This window comes from Leuresthes tenuis, unplaced genomic scaffold, assembly GCF_036924035.1.
Source record: "Leuresthes tenuis unplaced genomic scaffold, fLeuTen1.0.hap1 SCAF_3, whole genome shotgun sequence".
Classification (NCBI taxonomy): Eukaryota; Metazoa; Chordata; class Actinopteri; order Atheriniformes; family Atherinopsidae; genus Leuresthes; species Leuresthes tenuis.
In genome coordinates, this window is record NW_027325357.1 from 18,616,345 (window position 1) to 18,641,186 (window position 24,842).

Consider the following 24,842-nt stretch of genomic DNA (forward strand, 5'->3'; position numbering starts at 1 on the left):
AAGTTTCAGTGTCTGAGTTGTAAAACTACCCATCAGTTTATGTGATTTGATACATAAAAAAAGGTCCATATCAGGTTATTTTCAGTGATTATACAATTAATACAGTTAAATAAAAAGAATGACATTTCCATTCAGTTATAATTGGAATTTATGTCAGAAGCCTTTTCTTCATTCTTCCACCAAAATACCCAGATGTAGTATTTCTCAGGGTCCATGCAACAGGACCAGAAAGACTAAAATAACTATTTCTGTGTGCCAGATCGTACAGAGTACACCTGCTCCCGTGGAACTGTAAACATATGGCGATTGCTCAACTGCAAAGGCATGATCAACTCAGACAGTCTCAAACAGTCAAACAGGGTTTGGCTTCAAGAGTATTTTGACATAAGGAATTATTTCAGCTGATGTTTCCAAAAACAAACAAAAAATGCATCTACAGTGAACAGATAAGTTGGAGTCTTTTTTGAGATTTGTTTCTTATCTAAAACAAGAGGAAAAAATGCAATGTTTCCGATCCAAAATCAAACATTAAGATCCTATGGTAATAGAATGCATTGGAAAGAAAATAATTTTTTCACATTTACAGGACCGATAAATTGTTACGGCACTGTGGTATATTGGTTAGCAATGTCTCCTCACAGTGTAGTTTGCATGCTCCCCATGTCCATGTGTGAGTTCTCTCCGGGTAATCCGGCTTCCTTCTACCATCCAAAAAACATGCATGTTAGGTTAACTGGTTATTCTAAATTGACGTTAGGAGTAAGTGTGAGTGTGCTTTGTTGTTTGTCTCATTTCTCTTTGTGTGGCTGTGTTAAAGACTGGCGCCCTGTCAAGGGTGTACCCTGGCTTTCACCAAATGGTAGCCGGGAGAGACTTCAGCCACCCTGCGACCCTGCGTTTTTTTTCCAAGATGAATTTACTTTTGATCTCCCATATTGCTGTACAATTATTTTTCTTTGTTTGTTTCTTTTTTTTTTCTTTCTGAATTTTTGTCACCTATAAGTATAAACATATATGAAAAAATGGCCTGGATAAAATAAATAATGTGGCTTATATGTCTTTTGTTGCCACGGTTTTATCTTTCTTTGTTTCTTAATGACACCCAGTAAATATAGTTATCCTCCCGTCCGGTAGGTGGCGCTGAAAATAGAAACTTGTCTTTACAGAAACCTTTTTGTCCCTTTGCGGGTTCCTTCCTTCCCCAGCGTGGACTTCAATGACACTCTGAGCTTTCATAAGACAGCTCTGTTCTCCACTTAAAGATGTCTTTAACCTTTTTATTCAGAGTAATTACAAGAGATGTGGTAAAGGTGAGTTGATAAAGCTTTGAATGGGATATTTTATTTAAAACTGGAACTGACGTGAGTTGGTTTGAATGTAAACTGTTTCTCTCCCACTATGTGATTTATCATTCAACATTCACTGCCCAGTTTCAGGTAGCTATTTTGCTGTCACGGTTTTATGTCACGTTACGTTGTAGCGGGATATTTCTGCGTTGTATTTTACTTGAAATGCATACATGTTTTGTCCAGTTTTAGACATTCGTCAGTGCTCTGAATACAGAGGAAATCTGTATGCTGTGTTTGCATTTTATTTTACGTTTGTAATTTCTCATCCTCAGAGCAACATTTGTCAGCATGTACAGTCGTTGCACACAGGATGTCGGGTCCTGGCAACAGACAAAGCCCTCCTGATGAAACTGCGAAAAGGCACCGGCTACACTTTCATAAACTGCAAGAAAGCTCTGGAGAAGTTTGATAATGACATAACACAGGTAACCTGTGTGGTTGCAATCGGCTTTAATGGATATTTGCTTGATGAATCTGGTAAAGTGAGATGTTTACTGAAGGAACGGGCTGTGACAGTGTTATTGATGTATTTTTTTCCAAACATTTAGGCTGAAAACTGGCTACATGAACAGGCCCAAAAGGAGGGCTGGAGCAAAGCTAACAAGCTGGAAGGTCGAAAAGCCAAAGAGGGCCTGATTGGTCTGTTTATAGGAGATAAAGCTGCAGTGATGGTGGAGGTAAGACCGCTGGGCCAGGAATGAACTTGCAGCATCATTGTTTCCGTTGATGTCTGTTTCGTGCATTCAGGGGCTTTACTCGTGTCTGTTTGTTGCAGGTGAACTGTGAAACAGACTTTGTTGCCCGCAATGAGAAGTTCCAACAGCTGGTGAAGGATGTGACGTTTGCCATTTTGTCTCACCATCGAAATAAAATGCAAAGCCAGACAGGATATGTGAAGGTAAAGATGGACAAGAGGTGGAAGCTGATGAAATTCTATTTAATTTTCTTCATGTTATTGATTTAAACAGACACTTGAAGCGAAACGTAATGGTGGTTTGGGGAGCTCTTTTGTCCAGATAGAATTTTCTTTTGCAATAGTTATTCCGGCTTCAGTACTTGAAAGGGGACTTTTAATTCTTTCTTTATTCATAGTTTTCTCTGAGGTTGCTCTGTTAGATGTTGTGAACTTGGCCAAAGTTTCAAACATTTAACTAAGTCTATGCAAAAGTAAGTCATATGAACCACATGTTCAGCATGGAAAACACCAATAACACTGGGTTTTAATAGTTTTTCTCTTTTTTTTCTTTCTCTTCTTTCTCTCTTTATTTTTAAGGTGAGCTTATCTGAGCTTGAAAAAGATTTGTTTTTCTGGTGATCTGCTACATCAAGCACACCACGCACATACAAAGTGGGTTTCTAGGGAGGGGGCATTAAGAGGCTCTATCCAGGGTGAAGTTGAACTTGACACTGGGTAAAGAATAAGATAAAGATTTTTATTTGAAGATTGAGGAACCCAACATGTAGATCAGTAAACACAGGCTCTTATTTTGCCCACAGCAAGGTTTCAGTTCCCTGTGGATTAGGTGCGTTTTCCTTTTCCTTGTCGTTGTGCATGTGTTGACATTGTGGATTATGTCAAGCCAAACATCCAGTTTAAGCCTTTATCGAGTGTCTTTCAAAGAGGAGCTGCTTGCTGTCTGACTGTACTGAAATGCAGCGCCTTTAAAGGCCATTGCTGACAGAAAGAAGCTTACAGTTGTTGACAACTCTTTGCGACTTTGTAAACTCAACCCCTGTTTCTTTTGCTCTACTTCATTTTACATTTAACTTTTTTTTTCTTCCCCAGAGTATCCTGGCAGGTGATGAGTTAAGCAAACTCAGTATGGCTGAAGGAGCTTCACTAGCTGACCAGGTGGCTCTCACAATAGGTCAGTAAGATGAGGTTTTTTTTGTAAGGGGGGGTTTCAGACACCGTCTCTCCCCTGAATCTACAGATTAAATGCATTTTGCATATATTTCGTATTATAATTGACAAGCATTTGTTTGCAAGTCAGTTTTTAGTAAAGTCATTGAATTCTATAGCTGCGTTACTGGCCCCACCATTATGACCCAGAGAATAGAAAAGATCCTGTAAAGGTGAGTTGGTGATATCACGACATGTCTGTCGACTTTACACTGACCAAAGTGTTTGTTTTATAGTTGAACTGACATATCGTCTTCAGCTTTAACTGGATTTTATTCGTTTGTGACTGTCTTTATTTCCTTAAATAAGATATGATTTCTACTATTACCGTGAAAATAGAGCAAATGATCGTATGAAAGGGCCCCTCGTAATGGTAAATGTTCAGGAAATCATATGCTATAATATCTGCAGTTGAAGCTAATTGTTTAAAAGTCCAGCTCACAATTTAGGGGTTTGAGTTTGCTGTCAAGTAGCATCTGTTTGCACAAAAAGCTGTAATTACCCATTGTGCTCTCACTGCTCAGCAGCAAACATCCGACTCTCAGCTGCGGAAGACGCCTGAGCATTTGGCCCATAAACAGTAAGAAGTTGTTTGGTTTAGGTCGGTGAAGTTTGCTTCATCTAATGGTCAGATGCATCGAGTGAGTCAAGAAAAATAGAAACGAAACCAATATAGACAAAGGAGCTAATTTTAGGGTTTAGCCCTTTTCTGGACTCAGGCGAAGGAAGCGGCGCAAACACTCCAAATTAAAGATGCAGGCAGCAGCGAGTGGTTTTGGGTTTGACAAAGCAAAACAAACTAACGGTGTATGAAAGAAAGGGGCACAGTGTCACAGACAGTGCTTCGGTTAGCTCTAAGTGGAACTGGTTTGTCCGTGAATCAACTATCCTTCTGTGTCTGTGGTCTGCAGACTCACTTTTCTCTTCTCACATGAAGTAATTCATGAGTCTAGTTAGTAGTCATGACTTTATCTCCTGTCTCCAGCCTATCGCTTACTAGCTCCAAGATCATCTATCATACATATCTGAAACACTGAATATGTTTGCCATTATTGACTAAAATTCAGTATCGACATCAAATCTTTGTTTTTTTTTTTTTTTTTTTAAATAAAGCTAACCTTGTCCAACTCTGCTGATCTTTCGACCAGCAGCCTTGATTTTTGTATTAAAAAAAAAAAAAACCCACAAAGGTCAAACATTTAGTTCTTGAGGAAAACAAACAGAACTTTTGTTAAAGTATAGTTTTTGGTAAAAATTAGACGGGTAATTATCAATGCTGACTGCCTACGCACCAGTGTGGTCGCCTCGGCAACGAAACACCTGGTGGATTCAGCTTAAAGGGGAACTCCAGTGTTTTTAAACCTAGACCTTATTTCTTGCTTTAAATACGTTTATCTACTCACCGAGAACAGTTTGGTGAAAGTCTGCGTCCTTCGGAAGATATTTATATTCCTCGAGATCCATATAACGAAGTGAACGGGGGCAAAGACGATGCAGCCTCCAAATAAGACACTATCTGTCTTTATTTCACCAATACTTTAAGACGAATGAATGAATGCGTACTATTGCTCTGTTAGCGCATAGGTGCGATGTTGTTGTTATTGGCGGCTATCGGGGGGCTTATAGAGGGCTTTCTACACACTCATCTACTGCAGCACAGCTCATTCACTCTGGTAAGGACGTCCGTTGTACTCAAAGCTGTGCTGCAGCAGTGGGTGTCGATGATGTCATCCCAGTAGACGAGTGTGTAAAAAGCACTCTATAAGCCCCCCGATAGCCGCCAATAACAACAACACAGCAGCTATGAGCTAACAGAGCCATAGTATGCATTCATTCATTCGTCTTAAAGTATTAATGTATTGGCTGTGTTGTCAATGCTCCCGTTCTCTCCCGTTATATGGATATACGCAGATCTCGAGTAATCTAAATATCTTCTGAAGGACGCCAACTTTCGCCAAACTGTTCTCGGTGAGTAGATAAACATATTTCATGCCAGAAATAAGGTCTAAGTTTAAAAATATCGGAGTTCCCCTTTAACGATTCCTTCTCTTCTTTTGATAATTCTCCACAGCAGCTTCTGGTGATCGTGCCAGTTGGGTTGTGTTTTCAAAATAAAAGTGTCTTGTAGGGACTGATTACTTATTCCTCTTGGTGTGGTCCTGAATTTCCCTGCCCGTTAAACTTGTCAGACTTGTGTGCTCTTGTGTAGCAGTAAAGGGAGGAAGGATTGAAAAAGTGTTTGGAAAAGCATTTAAAAAGGGAGGAACAAAAAAGGCACACTGAGATCAACCCATGAGTGAAGTGGAGCCATCACTCATCATTACTCTGCCCGTAGCCTCTCGTATAGAGTGCTGCTTTTTTCAAAACTTTTTGTTTTGTCTGCATACAGATGGCTTTAAGTCTGGCAAGATAGATTTTTGTGATAATTATCTTGCAAAAGTCCATCCGCAAGGTAACTTCAGAATGATTTACGACTGCTCTAATATATCTTACAAGAGTGTGATGATTGCACGAAAAGACCAGTGGGTTATGACTGATGTCCCGCTAAGCCCCACCTCATATAGACATGCTTGATTACATGCTGCTATGTTTTTGGACGTATCCTTCCCATTTTGTTGAGCCTTGCAGCTAAGTTATGCAAAGTTTAGTACCCATTTCAGTGGTGGCACCGTGTCTGTGGACAGGCTGGGATTACACCGCCACCGTGTGGCCAAGTGGGTTCATGTTTCTTGAAGTTTTATGTCATCAAGCTACAAGCTATTTCCAGAAATTGGAGAGGGTTTGATGTTTCTGGTCCATTTCACCTCAGTTTGAACCGCCGTAGAAAACAAAAAATGACAAAAGTAACCCCCCCCCCCCCCCCCCCCCCCCCCCCCCCCCCTCTCAAAAAAAACAAAAAAAACAATTATTGCACCATGAAAGGTTTCAACAAAAGAAGGTAAATAAATCGGACGATAAATCATCAATATGCATACTGACTGTCTAAGAAATTTGTCAGGCTTACTGTTCTTGGCTTAATTGGTTCACTTTTTCTTCTCAGGTCGCCTCGGTGAGAACATGTCAGTGAAGCGGGCAGTGACCGTGGGGATTCCTGCTGAGTGGCACATTGGCTCATATGTACACGGCGCCGTCAGTGGCCAGACTGAGGTGACCATGGGCCGTTATGGGTCTCTGGTCATATTTCAGGGAGGAAAGGAGGGAGAACAGGACACCTTGGGTCGTAAATTGGGACAGCATGTAGTGGCGGAGGCCCCTTTGTCCCTGGGCAATGTGGATGACCTGCCCTGTGGTGAGAGTGAGACACGCTTGCTGCCCCAGACCTTCCTGTCAGACCCCAGCAGGACGGTGGCACAGTTCCTCAGGGGCAAAGACGCTCGTGTGCTGGACTTCGTCCGATTTCAGTGTGGCGAGACACTTGTTGAAGAGAAAGAATGAAAAAAAGTCTTGTTGCGTTTCTCAGGTGTGTTTATTACATATGAGGAAGAATTGCAAGTGATCGTTAATTGTCGAACATTTAGACCGTCACGCAGCATCATCATGAATTTGAAAGCAGAGTAAAGTATACCTTCGAACATCTGGGTCTGAAATTGCTGATCCAACAATAAAAAAAAAAATTCCTGGAAAAGTGAATCTTAGTCTTTTTAAATATGGATGTACAACAGTTATATTTTATTGTTTGTGTTTGTATTGTAGGTCATTTATTATTTTATTTTTAGATTACCAAGCTTTTGGAGTACAAGAGTGGCTTCAGCCAGTATTTTGTTATTTTCACTGGCATTTATGGTGCCATCTATATGGTCTCCCATGACTCGTGGAGACCTTTTTTCTCTTTTTTTTATTTATTTATTTTTTTAATCTTAAAAACACTCCCACCTCAGTGTTTCACTGTTGCAGCTGTGCAGTCACTCTGGTTCTCCTGGCAAAGTTCACACCAAACATGCTTAACCCCAATACATGGTGATAATAACCGTGTCCATAGAGGTTGACAGGTTGCAGCATCCTTCACACTGTTTGACCTCTCAGGGAAACTTTGATTTTCATTGAAAACTGTTTGTTAGGTGGAAACAATTTAGCTCTATATTTAGTGCTTCACTGTGGCTCTGATTATTGGTATCATGGCTCGTTTCATACCTCCTGATTACTCCTGTTAACAGTTTCCACAAATTATGAGCTGTAATAGAATCTTGCTGTATCCTTTCCATCTTTATGAAGTCCTACTAAGAGTCTATTTCCTTCAGCTCAGTCTGGCATTCTTTGCACGGTGTAATGATGGGTCATAACTTGACTAAACATGAACACAGGGTTTCTGACAGATAATCCTATTAGTTGGATGTCATTTTTATTATGGTTACTGTGAGCTGTCATGATTGTATACCAGAAAAGACATTGAGTCATCGATCAGATGTTACTTAATTAATCTATTCTTCATTTACTCGTCAGATCTGGGTCAGTCTTGATTCTGTTTATTACAGACTTGCAAATTGAAATGATTGATAAAACTATGAATGACAGTTATTCGTAGCATTAATGTATAATGAAGATTTATATCACCCAGTATGATTAAAGAAAAAGACTATATAAGAGGGGTGTGCCGTGGTGTTTTGGGCCATGAATCTGTAACTGCTGCACTCCTGCAAATACGCGAGAAATGTTGCAATGAAATCCAGGCATGTGATTGGCTGCTTCTATGCTGACATCATTGGGAACGTATTTACGGAGCTTGCAAGCTGGTCTTCATTCAGCTTAGAGAAGACTCAGAGGCTCGACACGTCTCATCTAAGCACTAAAAGCAGATATGGTAAGTCGGGCTTTTTAAGACCACTTGAAGTTGCTACTTTTGGTAGATCTGAGGCAAAACATTTTTTTTCAAATCCAGGATTTTGAGCCAATCTAAATGGGCTTACGTCAAGCTAACGCTAGCGCGCTTCACTCATTCGGGTTTTAACATTCAGCCTTTCTTTACTGCAACTGCTGAGCTCCATTAGAAAACAATTGCATATCGCATTAACGTTACCCTCTTGTCTTTCTGTTGCGCCATCAAACTGTGACTCCCATCTCTCAACTCTGCTTCAACCAGTCTGACTTCACAGAGGACCAGATCGTGGGTGAGTTCACGCTGACATCTTATTTGCACAAGGGATTTTCTCTGTTAAATGTACAATCATTAATAGTGATGTACATAGCACATGTATTTAAAATAGTTTTGTGGATTCTGACCCTGTAGCTCCAAAGTTACCTCTGAAAAGCTCTGGATTGCTGCAGGTAAATCAGATACTAAAGACTGACTGTGAAATTGAGTCAGTGTGTTGCTTGAAGGCTCAACTAGACAACTATTTATTTAACTGATTTAATCAGGCATGCCTGAGAATGTCATTCTAACCTGCTGAACGGTTTCCCAAAGCACTTTGATGTGTTTGCATGCCACTGGAAAAAAATATGCTTTTTTTTGTGTGTGTGTGTGTGTGTGTGTGAAATGGTAACAGTCTTAAAAGGATTAATGTTTTGTTGTGTCTTGTGTTTTGATCAAGATGTTGACTCAGGCTTTACTGGTGTACTTACAGGCAGGGGAAATAGGAATATAATGCACAGTATTCTGCATCAGTTCTGTGGGAGTTAAAGCAGTAATTGTAAAGATATGATCTCCAACAATGTCCTTCCACAACCCTCCAGCAGAGTTGCCTCAGCCAAGCTGTTTCAATGTGTGGGTACATGAGTGTGTGTCTGAGCAGGGCGTTCGTGTTTGGTCACCCTCATCTCTCAAGAGTTGGATCAAAAGTGAAATGAATTAATGCTGTACTTTCTGCTGCGACAGTTGAAGGAACGACTCCTTTTTTGCAATCGTAGATTCAAACCTGCATGTTCAGTTAGCAGCTTTACACATTAGTCTTAGCGCAGACACAGAAAATTCATAGAGAACTCTTTCATTACAAGAGTTGTCTGTGCTTCCAGATACAATTTGTGTTTTATAACTGTCAAAATGACCCGACTACCTGAAGACATAGAAGGACATCTGTGCTCTTGTGCAGAGCTAATTTGCATTGGAGGTCTGATAAGACACAGCTGAATAGTTCTGGTGATGGGATACCTACCTATCCAGCAGTGTTATAGGCTGCTTCTACTCTGGATATGGCTTAACTGGATGTGTTAACAGCTTTAGGCAAATTTATAAATTTGTTCAATGGATATATTATCACTTGGCTTCAAAGACCTTCGGTGTTATGAAGACGATCGCTTGTATCAGGAAAAAATGATAATGTTCACTGCCTTCATATAATCTGTATATCTTTTTTCACAGTGTTACAAAGTGCTCTGCAGAAAAGGATTAGGGCAGTCCGATCCTAATGGATGTTCACAAAAGCACAGTAGTAAAATGAATATATCCTGCAACTCGCTGTACAGCTGAATGGGACTTCTTCGTCTTTGTCTCCCTGTCAGAGTTCAAAGAGGCCTTCCTTTTGTTTGACCGGACGGGTGAGGGGAAGATCACCTACAGCCAGTGTGGAGATGTGATGCGAGCCCTGGGACAGAACCCAGTCAATGCTGAGGTGCTTAAAGTCCTGGGCAACCCCAAGTTAGAAGGCAAGCCTCTGAATCACAAGTCACAAATAAAATGGAGAAACTGTGAGCTCTATTTTGCAAGTGTCTGAACAGTTTTATTGAATGTTGTCAGTTTACAGACGCAGCTTCAGAAAGTTAGTACTTGTGCTTAATTGGTGGTTTTTACGTCTACAAAGGGATCGCATCTGAATAGAAATATTCAATAAGTGTATCAAACAAACTGTTATGCACTCATCTGCTGTGTGTAAACTGTCCTAAACAATTTAACATTCATATATTAATTGTGCTGTACCTCATATCACTTCCAAACTTGGGCCCGGGAAAGCTCTATTACACAGAAAACTGCATTTGATCCAATTATCATGTAAGGCTTGGAATCAGCATAGGCTAAAAGCTCGTTGACGCCCAGACAAATCCATATCATTACTTTTTGTTAAGGGATTCGCTCTCGTTTACTCCGCTACAGATATGAACTACAAGATGCTGGATTTTGAGCAGTTCCTGCCCATGCTTCAGGCCATCGCTAAAAACAAGGACCAGGGCTCTTATGAAGATATTGTCGAAGGTCTACGTGTGTTTGACAAGGAGGGGAATGGCACAGTGATGGGAGCAGAGCTGCGTCATGTCCTCACCACATTGGGTAAGCCCTTCAAAATACCAGCCCTGTTTGTCATTATCATGTAATTACAGCTCACCTGTTTGTGTTCTTGCCATGTGCTACATAGAATCGTCAGGCACCAACAAGCCTGCTGTGTCCTAATAGAAAATTAGATTTTCGTTACCGAGTCTTGGAATTCTTTGTCGTGTGTTACAGGTGAAAAAATGACAGAGGAAGAAGTGGAGACTCTCTTGGCGGGACATGAAGATGCCAATGGCTGCATTAACTATGAAGGTAAATGTGAAAATGGTGTAAAGCGCACAACGATACCAGATGAACCATTCCATTGCCTCAGGTGGGCAGTGGTCCTTTCTGCTTCGTCCTTTTTTTTAAAGGAGTAGCTTTTATCCCTGCTGGCAGATGGTGTCTTGAGTTTGTTTGTGCACTTATCTGACGTACTAATGTCGAGTTTCTTCGCCTCTCCTCACAGAACTGGTCCGGATGGTGATGAGCGGTTGAGGATTTCAGATGCACACTTCCAGCTTTAATTATTTCCTGACTATTATTTTGTGTTGTTGGTCTTATCTTGCCCCTCCATCCATGTCATCCTACTTCCAACAAGTCTGTGTTTTGTTACTATAGACCTTTTTTTTTCTTTTTTTAAGGTGCCTTTTTTTTTTATGTCTAATGTGAAGAGTGGTTTTTCATCTCATTTTCCAAGCCTAATGTATCCTTGCAGGCACAATCAGTAGTATGGCTCCCCTGAGAGGGTACCCGTGTCTTCTCTAACAGCTAACCCAGTCTTCTTTTCTTTTGGATGGATATGATAATGTGACATGTTACATCTTAAAAAGTGAATAAAATTGCTAGTTTACAAATTCAATTAAATTCCTGTAGTTGTCATTGCGCAGTGTACAACAAAAATATGTTGCTCTAGTGGTTGTAATAGACATAAAAGACATACTGTGGGTATGTTGCACATCTAGAAGACCATAATGAAAGCACCACGATTCGATAAAAGTGACCAGACCTTGACAGTAACGATAAATAAAGTGCATATCTAGGATCTGATCATATTGCACAGCTAAAAGATTGCATTTTTAGAGAGATCTGTCAGAGTTCACTTCTCTAATGGCACTTGGGTGAAAACTGTTTTTAAGTCTAGCTGGAGGTGCGGGTTTGTATGGACCTCCTAAGGGTAACAGACTGAAAACATGGTGGCCAGGGTGTGATGAGTCTGATGACTGGTACTGTGGGCTGTAAATGTCCTGTAGTGTGTGTGTCGCTGACTTTCTGTGCTGTTGTGATAACTCTCTGTAGGGCTGCTGTGCAGCTGACAAACCACATCAACACCTCATAAGTGAGAATGCTTTCAGTGGAATAGTGACAGAATGAAAGACTGTTGTGATAAGTCGAGCTTTTTCTATGGCCGGAGCAAATGCAGTCGCTGCTGAGCTTTCTTAACCAGCACATTGATGTTTGTGGTCGTGTGTTATGTGTGTGCAGGGACCTGCTTCTGCCTCCTGGAATCAGTAATCATCTCCTTTGTCTTGGGGATGTTGAGTGCTAAATTGCACATGAAGCACCAGTCTGTCAGTCCACATGTCGGCAGATTCATCACCGTTGTGGATCAGGCCAACTCCAGTGGTGTCATCTGTGGATTTAATGATGGTATTTTTGTTATCGGTCAGTATGCAGCCATGTGTGTGTGTATAGACTCAGTGTTGAAGGTCGGGGAGGAAGAGTGATAAATCTGCATCCTGACCTGCTGAAAACGGTTGGTTAAGAAGTCTCTGGTTCAGCTGCACATGGGCTGATTGACACCAAAACACTTTGTGACAGTGGGGGTGCGTGCGACTGGCCTGATGTGGTTTGAGCTGCAAACAGATGTTTTCTTTGGAATGAGCACAACCGTGGCAGATTTCAGGCATTGTGGGACAGTGCACATAGACAGAGAGAGAGATAGAAGATGTTGCTGAATACCTCAGCAAAGAAATGATTCAATTCCTCTGCGTGGGAATCCTGCTGCTTGTTTTGTCCTTGTTGCCTTTGAACTTGGTGAACTCGGTGCTGGAAAGTGTCATTTAGCTCGAGTCTCCGGTTACATATTTCTCAAATCACATCAAGAAATATTGATATTGTCATAGAGATTTTGGGCTGATAATAAGTTAAAGTTTTCATTGATTGTATATATCGAAAAAAAAAAAAAAAGTACTTCTAAAAGTTGTGTGGCCAGAGCTACAAAACGATCCACACAATAGAATATCTCTCACTTATCTGCGCAAAAAAATTACAGCTGATTGAACCACAGGGGCCACAATCGTCGGTGTGTCTGAGACATAATCGGGCAGAGGAAACCAGGCAAGCGAGTGCCAACTCTAATGCTAGGTCCAGCCACATGTGGCTGCTGTTCCTCAGGATCAGTGAACTTAACTCACCCCATTCTCAAACGGATCTCAGCCAGCACTACAAACTGGTGCTACAACAAGACGACAGAAAGCATTCTAAATAATCAAAGCGACACCTTTTTAAATTTAGTGAGTGGAGATTAAAAGTATTTGGACTCAGAGGCAACACACGGACAACTGCAACGCGTGAACATATTTCTACCTTGGCCACCGTATAGCTAATCTGGTGGAAAATTGCAACAGTTGATAAGTCGACCTGGAGTTAAGATTGTGTTTGCATCCGGTTCCAGTTCACAGTAGACGTGCTTACAGTGGCTCTCTTACACTGAGACAAAGTTATTGTTGATGTTATGTCTGACACTTCAACTTTGAACAAGTCAAATTATTTATAGTCAAGCTGCACAGCATATAACACAAATCCATGTAAACATTTATTAATAAATAAGTCTCAAACCAATACAGTTTGCTAGTTGTGATCTACTCAACACTGTGTGTTGCTGGTCAACGAACCACTCTGCACGACAACTCTTCACATCTTTTATTTTTTCCTCAAACATTTCGTAATTAAAACCTGTTTTTGACACTTTCAATACAAACTGCCAGAGTAACTGTCAGCACTAATGTGATGATTTACAGAGGAAAAACAGATTTCTACTGTATAATAACGCAATTGCTGCTACCTTCAGCAAAGTGGTAAACATACAGAAACTGAACAGACACATTTCATATCACAAAATCCACACAATGTAGTAATAACACAGATAAAAGAAGTCCATTTATGCTCACACCTGCGGTGAGGACTGCAATACTGGCTTGATAGACATTAACTGCAAAGTTTCACCTTCTGACTGGATTATATTTCATGACACTGACGTGACATGTCGTGTGCAGAAAGAAGCATGTTTTTTTTTGTTTTTTTTTTCAAATTCTTCACACACACGGTGAACACTGATGGCACTTAAATAAAAAAAAAAAAAAAACTGAACGGTAATGTGGTTTAGAGATCTTAATGGCATGCGTTCACCTACACACATGATCACAGTCACATCTCAGACAGATCCAGCAGACCTGTCCAGAACACACACAACAATGGAGAGGGTAAATACCGGCTACAAAGGTAATAATATACAGTTACAATGTTGACATTACAAAGAAAAAAAGATGGAAAAACGACAGTAAAAAATATAAAAATGGACAGGATAAAAAGTGAGGATATTGTTGCAGATATTAAGGACACAATTCTCCATTGTCAGCTGTTATAAGGTGCTCCCTTCTTTGTTTTTTGTTTTTTTTCTTTTACAGCATTCGCATTTCTTCCCATCTTAAATGTAAAATGCACCAGCGAAAAAAACGAGCTGCTAAAAATCCTTATTTTACTTTCCAAGCGACCATAGTAAAACTCACGGAATAAATGTGAGATAAACGTGATTATAAAAAAGAGTTTGGTTTAGCAGGTAACACAGCGTCCAATTATGAGCGTAATTTGCGGTCGCTGATAGGATTACAGTATCATTACAAGACCTTCTCGTCAGTCATTCCCTTCAAGTAGAACTACATTCGTCACTGAACTGCAGCCTGGATGATAAGAGCTCATCCACACTTGCACAACATGAAGCGCCACTCTGACATGTTTTTCTCCAAGTGCTGCTGAGGAGTGTTGGAAATGAACATTTTAAGATAAACAAGGCGAGATCTTTTCAGGACCTCAAGCTGTCAGTACTTTCAAATAGTTCCCACAGTATCACAACAGGGTAACAGACGGTTTGTTTGTAACAGCGCATCCATTTTACAGTACACTTTCTCAAACTGCATCCAAACTAAGATCCTGTAATTTCAAAATGGCATCTTTGATTAAAAACATTTTCCTTCATTACAGACTTTTCATTGGTTTCAGACGTGTAATCCTCAGGCTCGACCCTGTAGCGTGACCATTTGTCCATGTAACACAAGCAAAAGTACAGGTTAAACTAATATTTCTGGTTAAGCTTCCAAAACCTTCTGTAAGAAAAGCATTTAAGACAAAAACGAGCAAAAAAACCCAACAAAGATATAAGTGCTAAAGTTCAAATTGATGGATGCTTCAAGTCTTTCAATTAGACCATGGGAAACATATTAAAAGTGCTTGTTTTTTTTCTTCTTACATTTATCCTAATCCGTACCTACAGTACATGGAGGGGGACTCGGGAGAGGAAGTGAAGCATGAAGCTTCACAAGCTGTGATAAAACTGTTGCAGGAAAATAAATGCAACAATTTCCGAAACACTGAAAACATGAGATGAGTCTTTTCTCTTCGTCTCCGTGAGTGCTGCTGGCATGTTGATAAGACCATCTTCATTTATCAGATCCACCGAGCTGAGCTTTAAAATCTGACGTGGGATGTTGCTGTTCAGTCAACCACACGGGATGAAAATCAATCTTCTTCGAGAGCGACCTGAAAATGACTTCTTTTTTGAGCGGTCGAGAGAGAGGTGGACTGATTTTAAGTTAATTTTTGTAACAAACCAATTGTCTCGTTGGACACAAACAAACGAAAACGGAAAAAAGAGAAGAAAAAAAAAGAAAAGAAAAATGTAAAACGTTGTTCCTTCAGTCGGCGATTTCTTCATTTCAGATGATACAGGCAGGTTTAGAAGTGGTCAGTCATTTGGATTCTCAGGCAATTCATTTTCTCTCTCACTGTGGTGGAGGGACGGGAGCTGAAGGGTGGAGTGTCTCCCCGGGTAGAGTACTGTTGGGCTCTGTGGGGATGAAAAAGAAGATAAAATACTGAAAACACCAACAATTTGGAGGAACCTGCTTCTACGATATATAACCATTACTTCCATACGACTGGTTTGACTGTATTCCTTTAAACCATTTCCAAAAAAAAAAAAGCCTAAAATGTCTTGGACGCAAAAGTTGGGTTTTACTGCAACCGCTGCAAAACTCCGCCCTAAAGTTTAACTCGCCTTGGAGTGCAGGTGTAGTGCTGGAGCTGGAGTGAGTGGGCAGCGCCTGGCTTGGTGGGCAGGGGGGTGAGGTGTGAGCACCCGGAGGCGGTTGGGACTCAGGAGCTGGGGCTGAAGAGGCTGGTGTTGCGGGGCTGGGGGCCGCCTGGGGTGCTGGTGTGCTTGTAGCTTGCTGACTTGCAGTTGGGCCTTGGGGTGGAGGGCCTGAGGCAGCCTGGTTGGAGTGAGGGGCCCCGGCCTGGCTGTGCTGCTGGTGCTGAATCTGCTGGAAATGCTGCTGGCGAGCCCTCATCTCAGCATATTTCAACTGCTCCATGTGGAAGGACTGACGGTCAGCCAGCAGCTGCTGCCGCTGATACTCCAGCTACGAACAAAAAAGTGTCAGATGAGTTGGGGTAAGAACATACTATTGACCTTCTACATGATGTAATAAGGTAGTTTGCTTTCTTATAAAACTAGATGTCCCAAGTGTCCTCACTCACAGCCTCCCTCTCTCTGTCCATGATGGTTTCCAGTTCTTCAAAGTGTCGCAGTTTGATCTCAAGCTTCTTCATTTGGGTCTCCACAAGAAGAGCCACCAGAGATTTGATCTTCCTCTCTTCTACTGCTGCCAAATGCTGTGAATAAGAATCTGACATTATAGAAACTATAAAAGAAAAAGCTAATGAAAGACACAGAAAGAATATAATCAACTTCACCTTGGCTTTGACAGCAGCGGCTGCTAAAGCGGAAGCAGCAGCAGTTGCCAGGTTCCCCTCTCCCACATCGCGCTCTACCTTAGCCTTCCTTTCTCCTTCACTCTCCCCTTCTCTTTGTCCCTCCTCTGCTCCCTCTTTTCCATCCTTCTCTTTCTCCACATCGCCTGAGAGAAGAACATTTATTTTTCAGTTTTTACCCCAGCTTAATGTACATGACATCTCATGGAAAAACAGTTTCATACCCATCTCAGACTCCGTTTTATCTGCGTCCCTCTCTCCTTCAGCTTCCCTTCCTCTTTCTTCCTCCTTCTTTCCATTCTCTGCCTGCTTCTCCTCCTCCTCCATCGCTCCATCTTTGCTGTCCTGTGTGGCGAGGAAACCAAAGCACTATGAGTACCACAGCATCATCAGTAGAGTTTACAAATAAGAGACGTATATTTTATTGTCAACGTAGAACAAACCTTAGCCTCTTTCTTCTCCTCACTTGATTGGCTGTCACTCTTATTTTCGTCACTGCTTTCATCTAAATAAAAGTTAGAATTGTTTCATTATTCACTTTGAATTAAGAGTCATTATTTCTCTCTTTTTTTTAGCTTTGATGTGAGCGGGTATTATCCTACCAGGTCTTTCTCCCTCCTCCAGGCCAGTGCCTGCGATGCCGCTACCCTCCAGGCCGTACAGAGGATCCTGCCGGCCGCTGACCCTCGCTGCCTCCTCCACCCGCCGCACATGGGCCTCAACAAGCGCAGCAGGAACCTCCTCCTTCATACGTGAAAATTCCTCTGAGAGGGAGAGGCAAATCATGGTTAGCAATAGTGTTTGCAGTAAATGACTAAATCATGTCATGTTGCATTTCTTAAGCTTTTCGCAATATAAGATTTTTTTAATTCCTGGGACTAAGGCCTAATTAAAAGATGTAACTAAAATGTACATCACAGTTCCCTGCATCAGAAATGAGGCGCAAGCCTAGTTTCTGACACAGAGCAGCCCTTTGCTGCCAGCAGCTTCGCCAGAACCTATTATTATGATGTGGCAGTTCTGGTTTTCCATACTGCAGAACATTTTAAAGGAAGCTGCTTCTCACCAAGAGCAGATTTGGCTGCAGCTGAGGCCACGCGAGGGTCGACTACGGAAGCAAGGAAGGCCACGGTGCTCATGACAGGGTTGCCTGCTTGGCTGAAAGGTACTGGCTGGTAGGCAAGTGGGCCCAGCGAAGATGAACCATCCTCCAAGTATGGGTCTTCAATGGGCAACCGCAGGAAGTGCAGGATGCACTCATCCTGCGTACGACTGCCCACGTGTTCAGACACCTTGTTCCAGTCATCTTTGTACATCTCCAGGCCCTGATGGAAGCAAAAATGACACTTAGATTCACAATTCAGTGTTTCTATTTGCCAGTGTGGACTGAATATGGCTGATTTTGTTTTATGTAAACAACTTATTCTAAAACAGATTATACCTCAAGTAATAGTAGTGTTTCTTGCTCCGTCCACTCCCTCATGGAGCTCGCTCCACTCTTGCTCTGCACACAAAAATATCACCACCATTTTTTTTTTTTCACAAAAGCCACCGATGATAAAGTAAGTCATAATTGGATCATAGCACTTGTACTTTTTACCTTTGTAGATCCATTTTTTTTGCTGTACATGTCAGTCCGCAGCCCAAAGTTCTGAAGATCTGCTGGCTTTTCCTTCACCTTATCTGGGAAAGACATCATTGGCTGGGTGGCAGGGGTCTGCGGGGCAACAGCGACAGAGGGACAAACGTTAAAAAAAAAAGACTGCACCTGTACATCTGCATGTTCTCGTCTGAGTGTGTACTGACCTGGGACGTCTTGGGCTGCAGGGGCACCAGACTGGAGGGAGTGTCTGCCAGGACGTGGAAGTGAGACGTGGGCGGGGGACCCATGGGCGTGGGCCGGCTCTCAGAGTCCACCTGGTAGTTGATCAGTCCCCACTGCTCCAGAAAAGCGTGAACTCTGCAAAGGCATAAACACAGAGCGCTCCTCACTGACAGCATATTTGCTTGAAGAGGTGACGGGGTGTAAAGTTCAATCCCACATCTACCTCATGATGGCACACACATCTCCCGCCAGGTTCCTGCGGCAGGCGGTGGAGGTCAGATACTCCTGAGGGTTCAGTCGGTAGGTGTCAATCATAAAGTTTCTGTATGCCAGATAACTGAAAGACAGAAGGAGAGCTGGCAATTGAGATATTACAGCACTCGCTGCTGCGGAATTTCATTTTCCTTTTAAATATCAGACCAATAGATCTTCAAATGAACTGTAATCTAATCATGTGTTATGCACCGATCGAATACTTACATCTCAGGGGTTTTGGATTTGTTCTTCCCATTGAAAAACTCAGGCAGGGCTCTACGCTCGATGGCATGAACACTGCAGGGAAAAAAGAGTGAAAATTACGTGTGAGGACACACTAGTTAGAGGACTCACTAACTAGTCAAATTCAATCGAGAGTTACTGCTTTTTTGGGCGTTTTTTTCAACCAAAAAGTTACATCACCACCAGCCTAAGTTCTGGCATAAACCGGCAACTAAGAAACGGGTCAGAATGAGTTGGCTTCTTACCTGTTGTAGTCGAACCAGGCAGCATAGCTCGGTATGATGATGTGGTGGGTTTGCTCAGTCACGTTGTCCTCGTGAAGGTCTGAGCTCTTCACTGGTTCACCTTTCACACTCGGAGAGCCTTCCTCCTCCTCCTGTTTAAACAGACATTTGAGTCCAAACGAATGAGTTCCCATAGTTCATCATGTTTTTTTCTTTAATTGTTTTGTTGTGCCATTTTGTTATCTGCGCTTCTCAAGACTACAATACCTTTCCTGTTGTTTCCATGGACTCATCCTCTTGCTCATCTATGAATGGTTAATGTAAAGGTTAATGTTTTTTGTACTTGGTTTGGCTTTAAAATTCTGAAGAAGTCTGACAAATGCATTTGTAAGCTCACCCATTTCTGTCCCTCCCTTGACCGGGGTTAAATCAGAGTCCTTCTTGGTGTTATCTGCAGAGAAACAAAAAATGGTTTCCTGTGTACTATCTGGCAAAAAAATATAGAGGTTATGCACCTACATCAATGTTACATCGAGCCTCACACTCAGAGTGCTTGAATTGATAAACCTCATTGTGGCAAAACATTCAACATGGCTGCCGCTGCTAGTCCTCCTTTGCGTCTTTCCAAATAATGAGTGGAACGCAGCCATTAACATCTACCGAGGAACCGGGTTTCCTGATGCTTATATGTACCTGATTTCTACATCTGTACATTTCCCAAAGCAAAGTCTGGATTCATGTTCTTACTTCAAAGAGGGCTTTGTCTGTGAAATTAATGCGGCAAAGTCCAAAATCGGCAATCTGTATGCTTCCATCTTTTTTATTTTAATAATGTCCAAACTTTTGCAACGAAAACTGTAAGCATGGATGAAATTATAGTACAGAATCCACTGTGCAGCTCATGTTGTATGCAAGCAGAGTCGTGAGTAATGAGATAATTCAAATGTTTCGGGGCCCTCATCATGGTCTCTAAGAAGCTTTTTCCAGTTACTCCTTTGGGCCTTGAGCCTTGATTCCTGATGTCTTTGGGAATGGCAGAGATCCATCTAGCTCTCTCCTCTTCACTTTTAAGAATTTAGTAAAAAGAAAACCCGACTTCTATCCAAATCTCTTGGTACAGTCGATTGTACAACAGCTTTCCACCATTTTAGACGTGTTTGAGTGTTTTCCAGCCGATCAAACAGTCTCTTTACCACTGGGTGGCTAACATAGGGTATAACCAGAGAACAGTCCCATTACTGGTGACATCATGTGCATTCCCTTTATCAACTCTTAAAGTAAGACACAGTAAAATGTTAGTTTTACAAGCTCCCTAAGTTTTTTTTTCTCTCTCCCTTTTTTTATGTATACTTTTAAAAACTTTTATGTAGTTTTATATACTTGTCTTTGCGTTGCTTCCCTCTTCAGATGCTGGAACAGGTGATGCTTCATCCAGGTCCTTGGACAGATCCTCCTGCTCCTCCTCCCTCTGACCTCGTTTAGACTTGGTGTACGGCGTTGTTGGTCTGTCGACACATGCATTAAGGACACGGTTCTGAAATGCTCGTTAGTTTTAGACAGACACACAGACCTATAACCATGGTATGTGTCAGTGCTTGACAATGATTTCGTATTTTTTTGCAGATCTTGACAGCTATTTATTGATACAACATACCCTGCTTTAAATATTCAGACCTTCACCCCTGGAAATAAGCTGAGGCCCTACATTCAATAAAGGAACGGATCAAACCACTGCTGGACTTGTACCCAGCTTGACCATGTGTGGGGTGCCATCGATTCTTCCATATCAGTAGTTTTATTGATTCTGCGAATAAAATGATTTTGTCATCTGCCGAGACATGTCAAGGCACATACCCTTTCTTGGTGTTCTTCTTTTTGCTCTCTTGGGGCGGAGGGGTGGGGGAAGGTGACGGCGAGCGCTTCCTCTTCTTGGCGCTGCCAGGTTTCTTGTCCCTTCGCTCGTCAGGCGTTGTCACCTCATCTGTCAGAGTCTTGGCAGAAATCCTCTTCCTCTTAGGGCAGCCCTCTCCCACCTCATAGTCCTCCTCATTCATCCACTCGTTATACTGGTCCAAGTCTAGAATCCACTTTGCGTGGACCTGTCAACAAAAACAACAACACGTTTTTAGGAACAGAAAGCAGAGCAGAGTGAAATGTCGGCATCTGTCTGCCTATGGCAATTCAACCAGCTGCAGTCTTCAGTCACTTTTACACTTTGTCATCTGCATGCAGACGTATCTGGACTTCAGATAGCCGAACTGGCTTTTGAGTGAAAAAGATAGTAAGTCAACTGGAAGAATGCGTCTTTAACTGTTTGAATATTTCGCAACGATAGCAAATGACTTGAGCAAATAACACTGGCTATACAACAAGTGATAACAGCCCTACTTTGGATTTATGATTCAGCTGAGTGCCACAGCAGGCTCTGCTGCTCCGCAGGCTGACGTGCAACAACACACAGTTTGGGGTGTTTACAGTGACAGGAAAAATGAAAAGAAGCAACAATGCCTACAGTCCTGATATTAAAAAAATGGGACACGGAGCAAAATGATCTGAAAATCTGATAAATCCTACTGTGAATAAAATACTGGTATATGAGATCTGAAAATCATTGAATTCTGGTTTTATTTACATCTTAGACAACATCCCAACTTCTGTGGAATTGGGGTTATAATGTGGGAGCTAAAAACTAAATGGGTTAAAAACTGTATCTGGGACCTGACGTAGCTGTGATAAGTAGAATCTTGGCTGTTATTATTTGATTTATTGTCTCATTATGCTAATTGCATACATTCAGGAAAGAGTTGAAGTGAGGAAAGGTTAGATTCATATATGATGCAACTGAGTAATGTAGAACACGATCACTTAAACTCAGGGAGTTTTTGTATAAAAACTTAAAAATGACTTCCAATTGTTCTCATTAAGATAGAATATACTGTTATATGCACATATAGTAGAACAAAGCAATGGATGAAATAAGAATAGACGCAAAAATAATAGACAACAAATACCTTCCTGGGCTTTTCGGGGCTGGGAGGATCCTCCACTGCTGCCTCAATCTCACTGGCTGGGATCCAGGTGTCATAACTACACAACAAGAGGAACAAAGTCAACAAACATCACATGTTCAAGCTTGTAAGAGCATCACAAGAAGAGGAATGTGTAGATTGAGCGTACAGAAACAAAGTTAGGAGACAGATATACTGTACAGTTTGGAAATCATGCTCTACTTACACAACTAATTTATGTGAAAAGCAAATTGTTGGATATTGGGCTTGTCACAATTTTTGTACAGTTAGCTGACTGCAATGATTTAAAGTAAAAAAGTAGTTTGTCTAATTGCTGGAACAGTTTCTAATAACCTGTTGAAAACAAGGCACTAACGTCACTCATCTAAAACTAGTTCAGGCATAAAATGAACAGAAGTGTGTGTGAATTGATTATAAAATAAAGCTCAATGATTCTGAGAGCCTACTTCAAGTCCATGTGCTGCAGCTGGGTTTTTAGGCATCGACTTAGAACAAACCTGTCAGGAAAGTATCCCCAGTGGAGCAAAACTTGCTTATCTCTCTTCATCACAGGACGCACCCACTCCTCTGGACCAAAAAGTTTGCATCGTATCAGCACAGAAGACGCTTATGCAGCAGAAATCTTAAACGTAAACAGCTGTGTTTAACAAGACAAGGTCTCACCTTCCTCCAAACTGGTGGGAATAGGCACCACAACATGGGAGCTGGAGGATTTGTCCTCAGTCACTGAGCCCTGCAACACATAAAAAATGTGTAAATTCTAAATGCTCTGTTAGAATAACCCACCCCTACTTCAGAGGGAACTATAAAAGGAAACATGGATCAATGTAAAACAAACCAAAAAAAAAACAGACAAATGCTTTAAGATTAATTATGAGTGTTTAAAATAACATTTCTGTCTTTATTACGAGAACTAAACCAAACCTGATGTCTTTTGATGATGTCTTTCAGTTTTCCGAGCAGCTTTGGTTCTATGTCGGGGCTCAGGTAGATGACAGGTCTCGTCAGACAGTTGTTCTGAAGGAAACAAAGCAGATGTGACTCTATTTGATTAAATAAACAAGCACAAATTCATACAAGAGTTTAACATAGAAATATTAATAGCAAACTCACCTGCACTAAGGACTTCTCAATCGTCATGAACATCTCCACATTTCGGTCCATCCTTGACGGGTTCTGGAAGTCAAACCTGCGCCTACCAGGAAATTAGACTGGAGTTACACATGAAACAGCTACATGGCCAAAATCCAACAGAGCACCGTAACGTTAGACTCTAGACACTCTGCTTATGAGATTCCTGACTTTCAAAAACCTAAGATCAGCTGGAAAGAAAGTCTTACCATCCTTGGTCACTCTTGAACTTGTAGGCTGCAGCCAGGATGTGGCAGAGAGCCCCCCCTGACTTGAAGTCCAGAAAACACTTCATCTGCAGACGGGAAACACAACAGCCTCAGAATGCATCACTGCGGGGCAAAGTGATGTTCAGGTTTGTTAATCAGAGAGAGAAACGGGTAAAAGCCTCATACTGGTAGCTTAGTGAGCGGGGGGTTGCTGACATGTCTCCCGAACACCTCCTCCTGGAACTGGAGCAGCTGGACCACCAGGCTGGACAGAGACTTGTTGGTGGGGGGCTCGGCCTGGATGTACTGAGGAGACGACACAAAATGACTTTTAGAGCGCACAATTTCAAACTATGTGTTGCTGCTGCAACTGTGTGACACTCGTGTGAAATGTTAATGCTTTCACTTTAATCATTCAAAGTGACACATGGCGCCGTAACGTGAAATGTGAGTTGAGATGGGGGGGAGGGGGGGAGGTCACAATATTAATACACTCCATCATGATTATTATTGATTCTTTTTTTTCTGAATGGAACAATATATTTTGTGGGGGGTTTACATGTCTATGCACAGCACGCTGCTCAGTGTTATTTAACACCGGTCATTGCTTCAGACATGGAGGCGCGCCACAGAGCCAACATCTGGATGTGAGCTGCTTTACCGTTAGCCGATTAGCTAACAAGCTAGCTAGCCTGCTGGCTAAAGTCACCTTTTTTTCAAAAATCTATCGTCTCAGATGAGATTGTGAGCTGCATTTGGATCGGTTTAGCTACAATAACGTATGCGGATGTCGCCATAGGCAGCTGCATCTGGTGCAGCTGTTGGCTCAGCATCCTTTTGTATCCCGGCTCGAGTGAATCAAACAGCTGGACGCTCAGCAGCACCCTCCCTCCTCTCTTTGTCACTGCCTCTGCCCAATAGGTAAGTGCGTGCATTTCAGGGTGAAAAATGAAAGCTCCCTGTGCATGCTTACAAAACATGCGCTCAGTACCTTTTTGTAATTCTTTCCCAGCCAGACGCGAACATTATCAAACTGGGAAACGGTGTCAGACGCTTCGAAATATTTTACATTCGGGCCGCCGTCTTTCTTCCGCACCGCCATCTTTGCCTGCAGACAACCAGTCGATGTTGCCTGCCCCCAAGCGGAGAGAGTGTAGTACTGCACCTGCTGGACAACACGTGTGCTGTAATGACAACAGATGTACGGCAGAGGGCAGAGTGATGCAGATAACGTTTTCATCTCCAAACCGTGATAGTTCAAAGCTGCGGCCTGCACCCGATGAAGAATTCACATAATTCACATGAAAGCCAAAGTTAAGCCTGACATTTTGGTTGTATCATAACACCGGATAATCATTCTGGATGCATTAACATGTAAACAGAACTTTAATGATGTAGGTGGTTGAGACGGAGCCGATTATAACCACTTTATACCGTTGGTTTACC

The 24,842-nt window shown here is 41.9% G+C and overlaps 3 protein-coding genes across 4 annotated transcripts; 2 read left to right on the plus strand and 1 right to left on the minus strand.

Annotated features, from left to right (window-relative positions):
* The first annotated feature begins 1,184 nt into the window (after positions 1-1,184).
* On the plus strand, positions 1,185-7,092 carry tsfm (Ts translation elongation factor, mitochondrial). Its single transcript, XM_072382295.1, has 6 exons — positions 1,185-1,310; positions 1,622-1,774; positions 1,898-2,026; positions 2,125-2,247; positions 3,136-3,217; positions 6,293-7,092. The coding sequence occupies exons 1-6, from the start codon at positions 1,263-1,265 to the stop codon at positions 6,685-6,687; spliced, it is 930 nt and encodes a 309-aa protein (XP_072238396.1). The 5' UTR covers positions 1,185-1,262; the 3' UTR covers positions 6,688-7,092.
* Positions 7,093-7,673: 581 nt separating this feature from the next.
* Positions 7,674-11,296, plus strand: myl6 (myosin, light chain 6, alkali, smooth muscle and non-muscle). Its single transcript, XM_072382296.1, has 6 exons — positions 7,674-8,050; positions 8,330-8,357; positions 9,688-9,831; positions 10,277-10,450; positions 10,625-10,702; positions 10,899-11,296. Exons 1-6 carry the CDS (start codon positions 8,048-8,050, stop codon positions 10,925-10,927), a joined length of 456 nt encoding a protein of 151 aa, XP_072238397.1. The 5' UTR covers positions 7,674-8,047; the 3' UTR covers positions 10,928-11,296.
* Positions 11,297-13,339: 2,043 nt separating this feature from the next.
* Positions 13,340-24,522, minus strand: smarcc2 (SWI/SNF related BAF chromatin remodeling complex subunit C2). Of its 2 annotated transcripts, none has more exons than XM_072382294.1 (26): positions 24,388-24,522; positions 23,583-23,702; positions 23,397-23,482; positions 23,170-23,245; positions 22,981-23,073; positions 22,720-22,789; positions 22,554-22,623; positions 22,039-22,114; positions 20,882-21,126; positions 20,408-20,532; positions 19,425-19,478; positions 19,295-19,332; positions 19,049-19,179; positions 18,786-18,857; positions 18,529-18,642; positions 18,287-18,440; positions 18,081-18,197; positions 17,922-17,984; positions 17,547-17,805; positions 17,083-17,244; positions 16,924-16,985; positions 16,705-16,825; positions 16,463-16,626; positions 16,247-16,381; positions 15,765-16,128; positions 13,340-15,554 (listed from the first exon to the last, which is right to left on the minus strand). In XM_072382294.1, exons 1-26 carry the CDS (start codon positions 24,496-24,498, stop codon positions 15,490-15,492), a joined length of 3,147 nt encoding a protein of 1,048 aa, XP_072238395.1. In that variant the 5' UTR covers positions 24,499-24,522; the 3' UTR covers positions 13,340-15,489. The 2 variants fall into 2 exon arrangements, with proteins under 2 accessions (XP_072238395.1, XP_072238394.1); XM_072382293.1 differs by having other exon boundaries at positions 23,170-23,251.
* Between the last annotated feature and the right edge of the window lie 320 nt (positions 24,523-24,842).

Bases quoted from the DNA above. Each gene is read 5' to 3' on its own strand.
- tsfm (XM_072382295.1), top strand. From the start codon at position 1,263: ATGTCTTTAACCTTTTTATTCAGAGTAATTACAAGAGATGTGGTAAAG. The intron at 2,027-2,124 runs GTAAGACCGCTG...TGTTTGTTGCAG, and splicing joins AAGCTGCAGTGATGGTGGAG to GTGAACTGTGAAACAGACTT. The intron at 2,248-3,135 runs GTAAAGATGGAC...TTTCTTCCCCAG, and splicing joins GCCAGACAGGATATGTGAAG to AGTATCCTGGCAGGTGATGA.
- myl6 (XM_072382296.1), top strand. The intron at 9,832-10,276 runs GCAAGCCTCTGA...ACTCCGCTACAG, and splicing joins GGGCAACCCCAAGTTAGAAG to ATATGAACTACAAGATGCTG. The intron at 10,703-10,898 runs GTAAATGTGAAA...CTCTCCTCACAG, and splicing joins TGGCTGCATTAACTATGAAG to AACTGGTCCGGATGGTGATG.
- smarcc2 (XM_072382293.1), bottom strand. From the start codon at position 24,498: ATGGCGGTGCGGAAGAAAGACGGCGGCCCGAATGTAAAATATTTCGAA. The intron at 23,483-23,582 runs GTATGAGGCTTT...TCCCGTCTGCAG, and splicing joins CCCCGCTCACTAAGCTACCA to ATGAAGTGTTTTCTGGACTT. The intron at 16,129-16,246 runs GTGAGTGAGGAC...TTTTGTTCGTAG, and splicing joins TGGACAGAGAGAGGGAGGCT to CTGGAGTATCAGCGGCAGCA.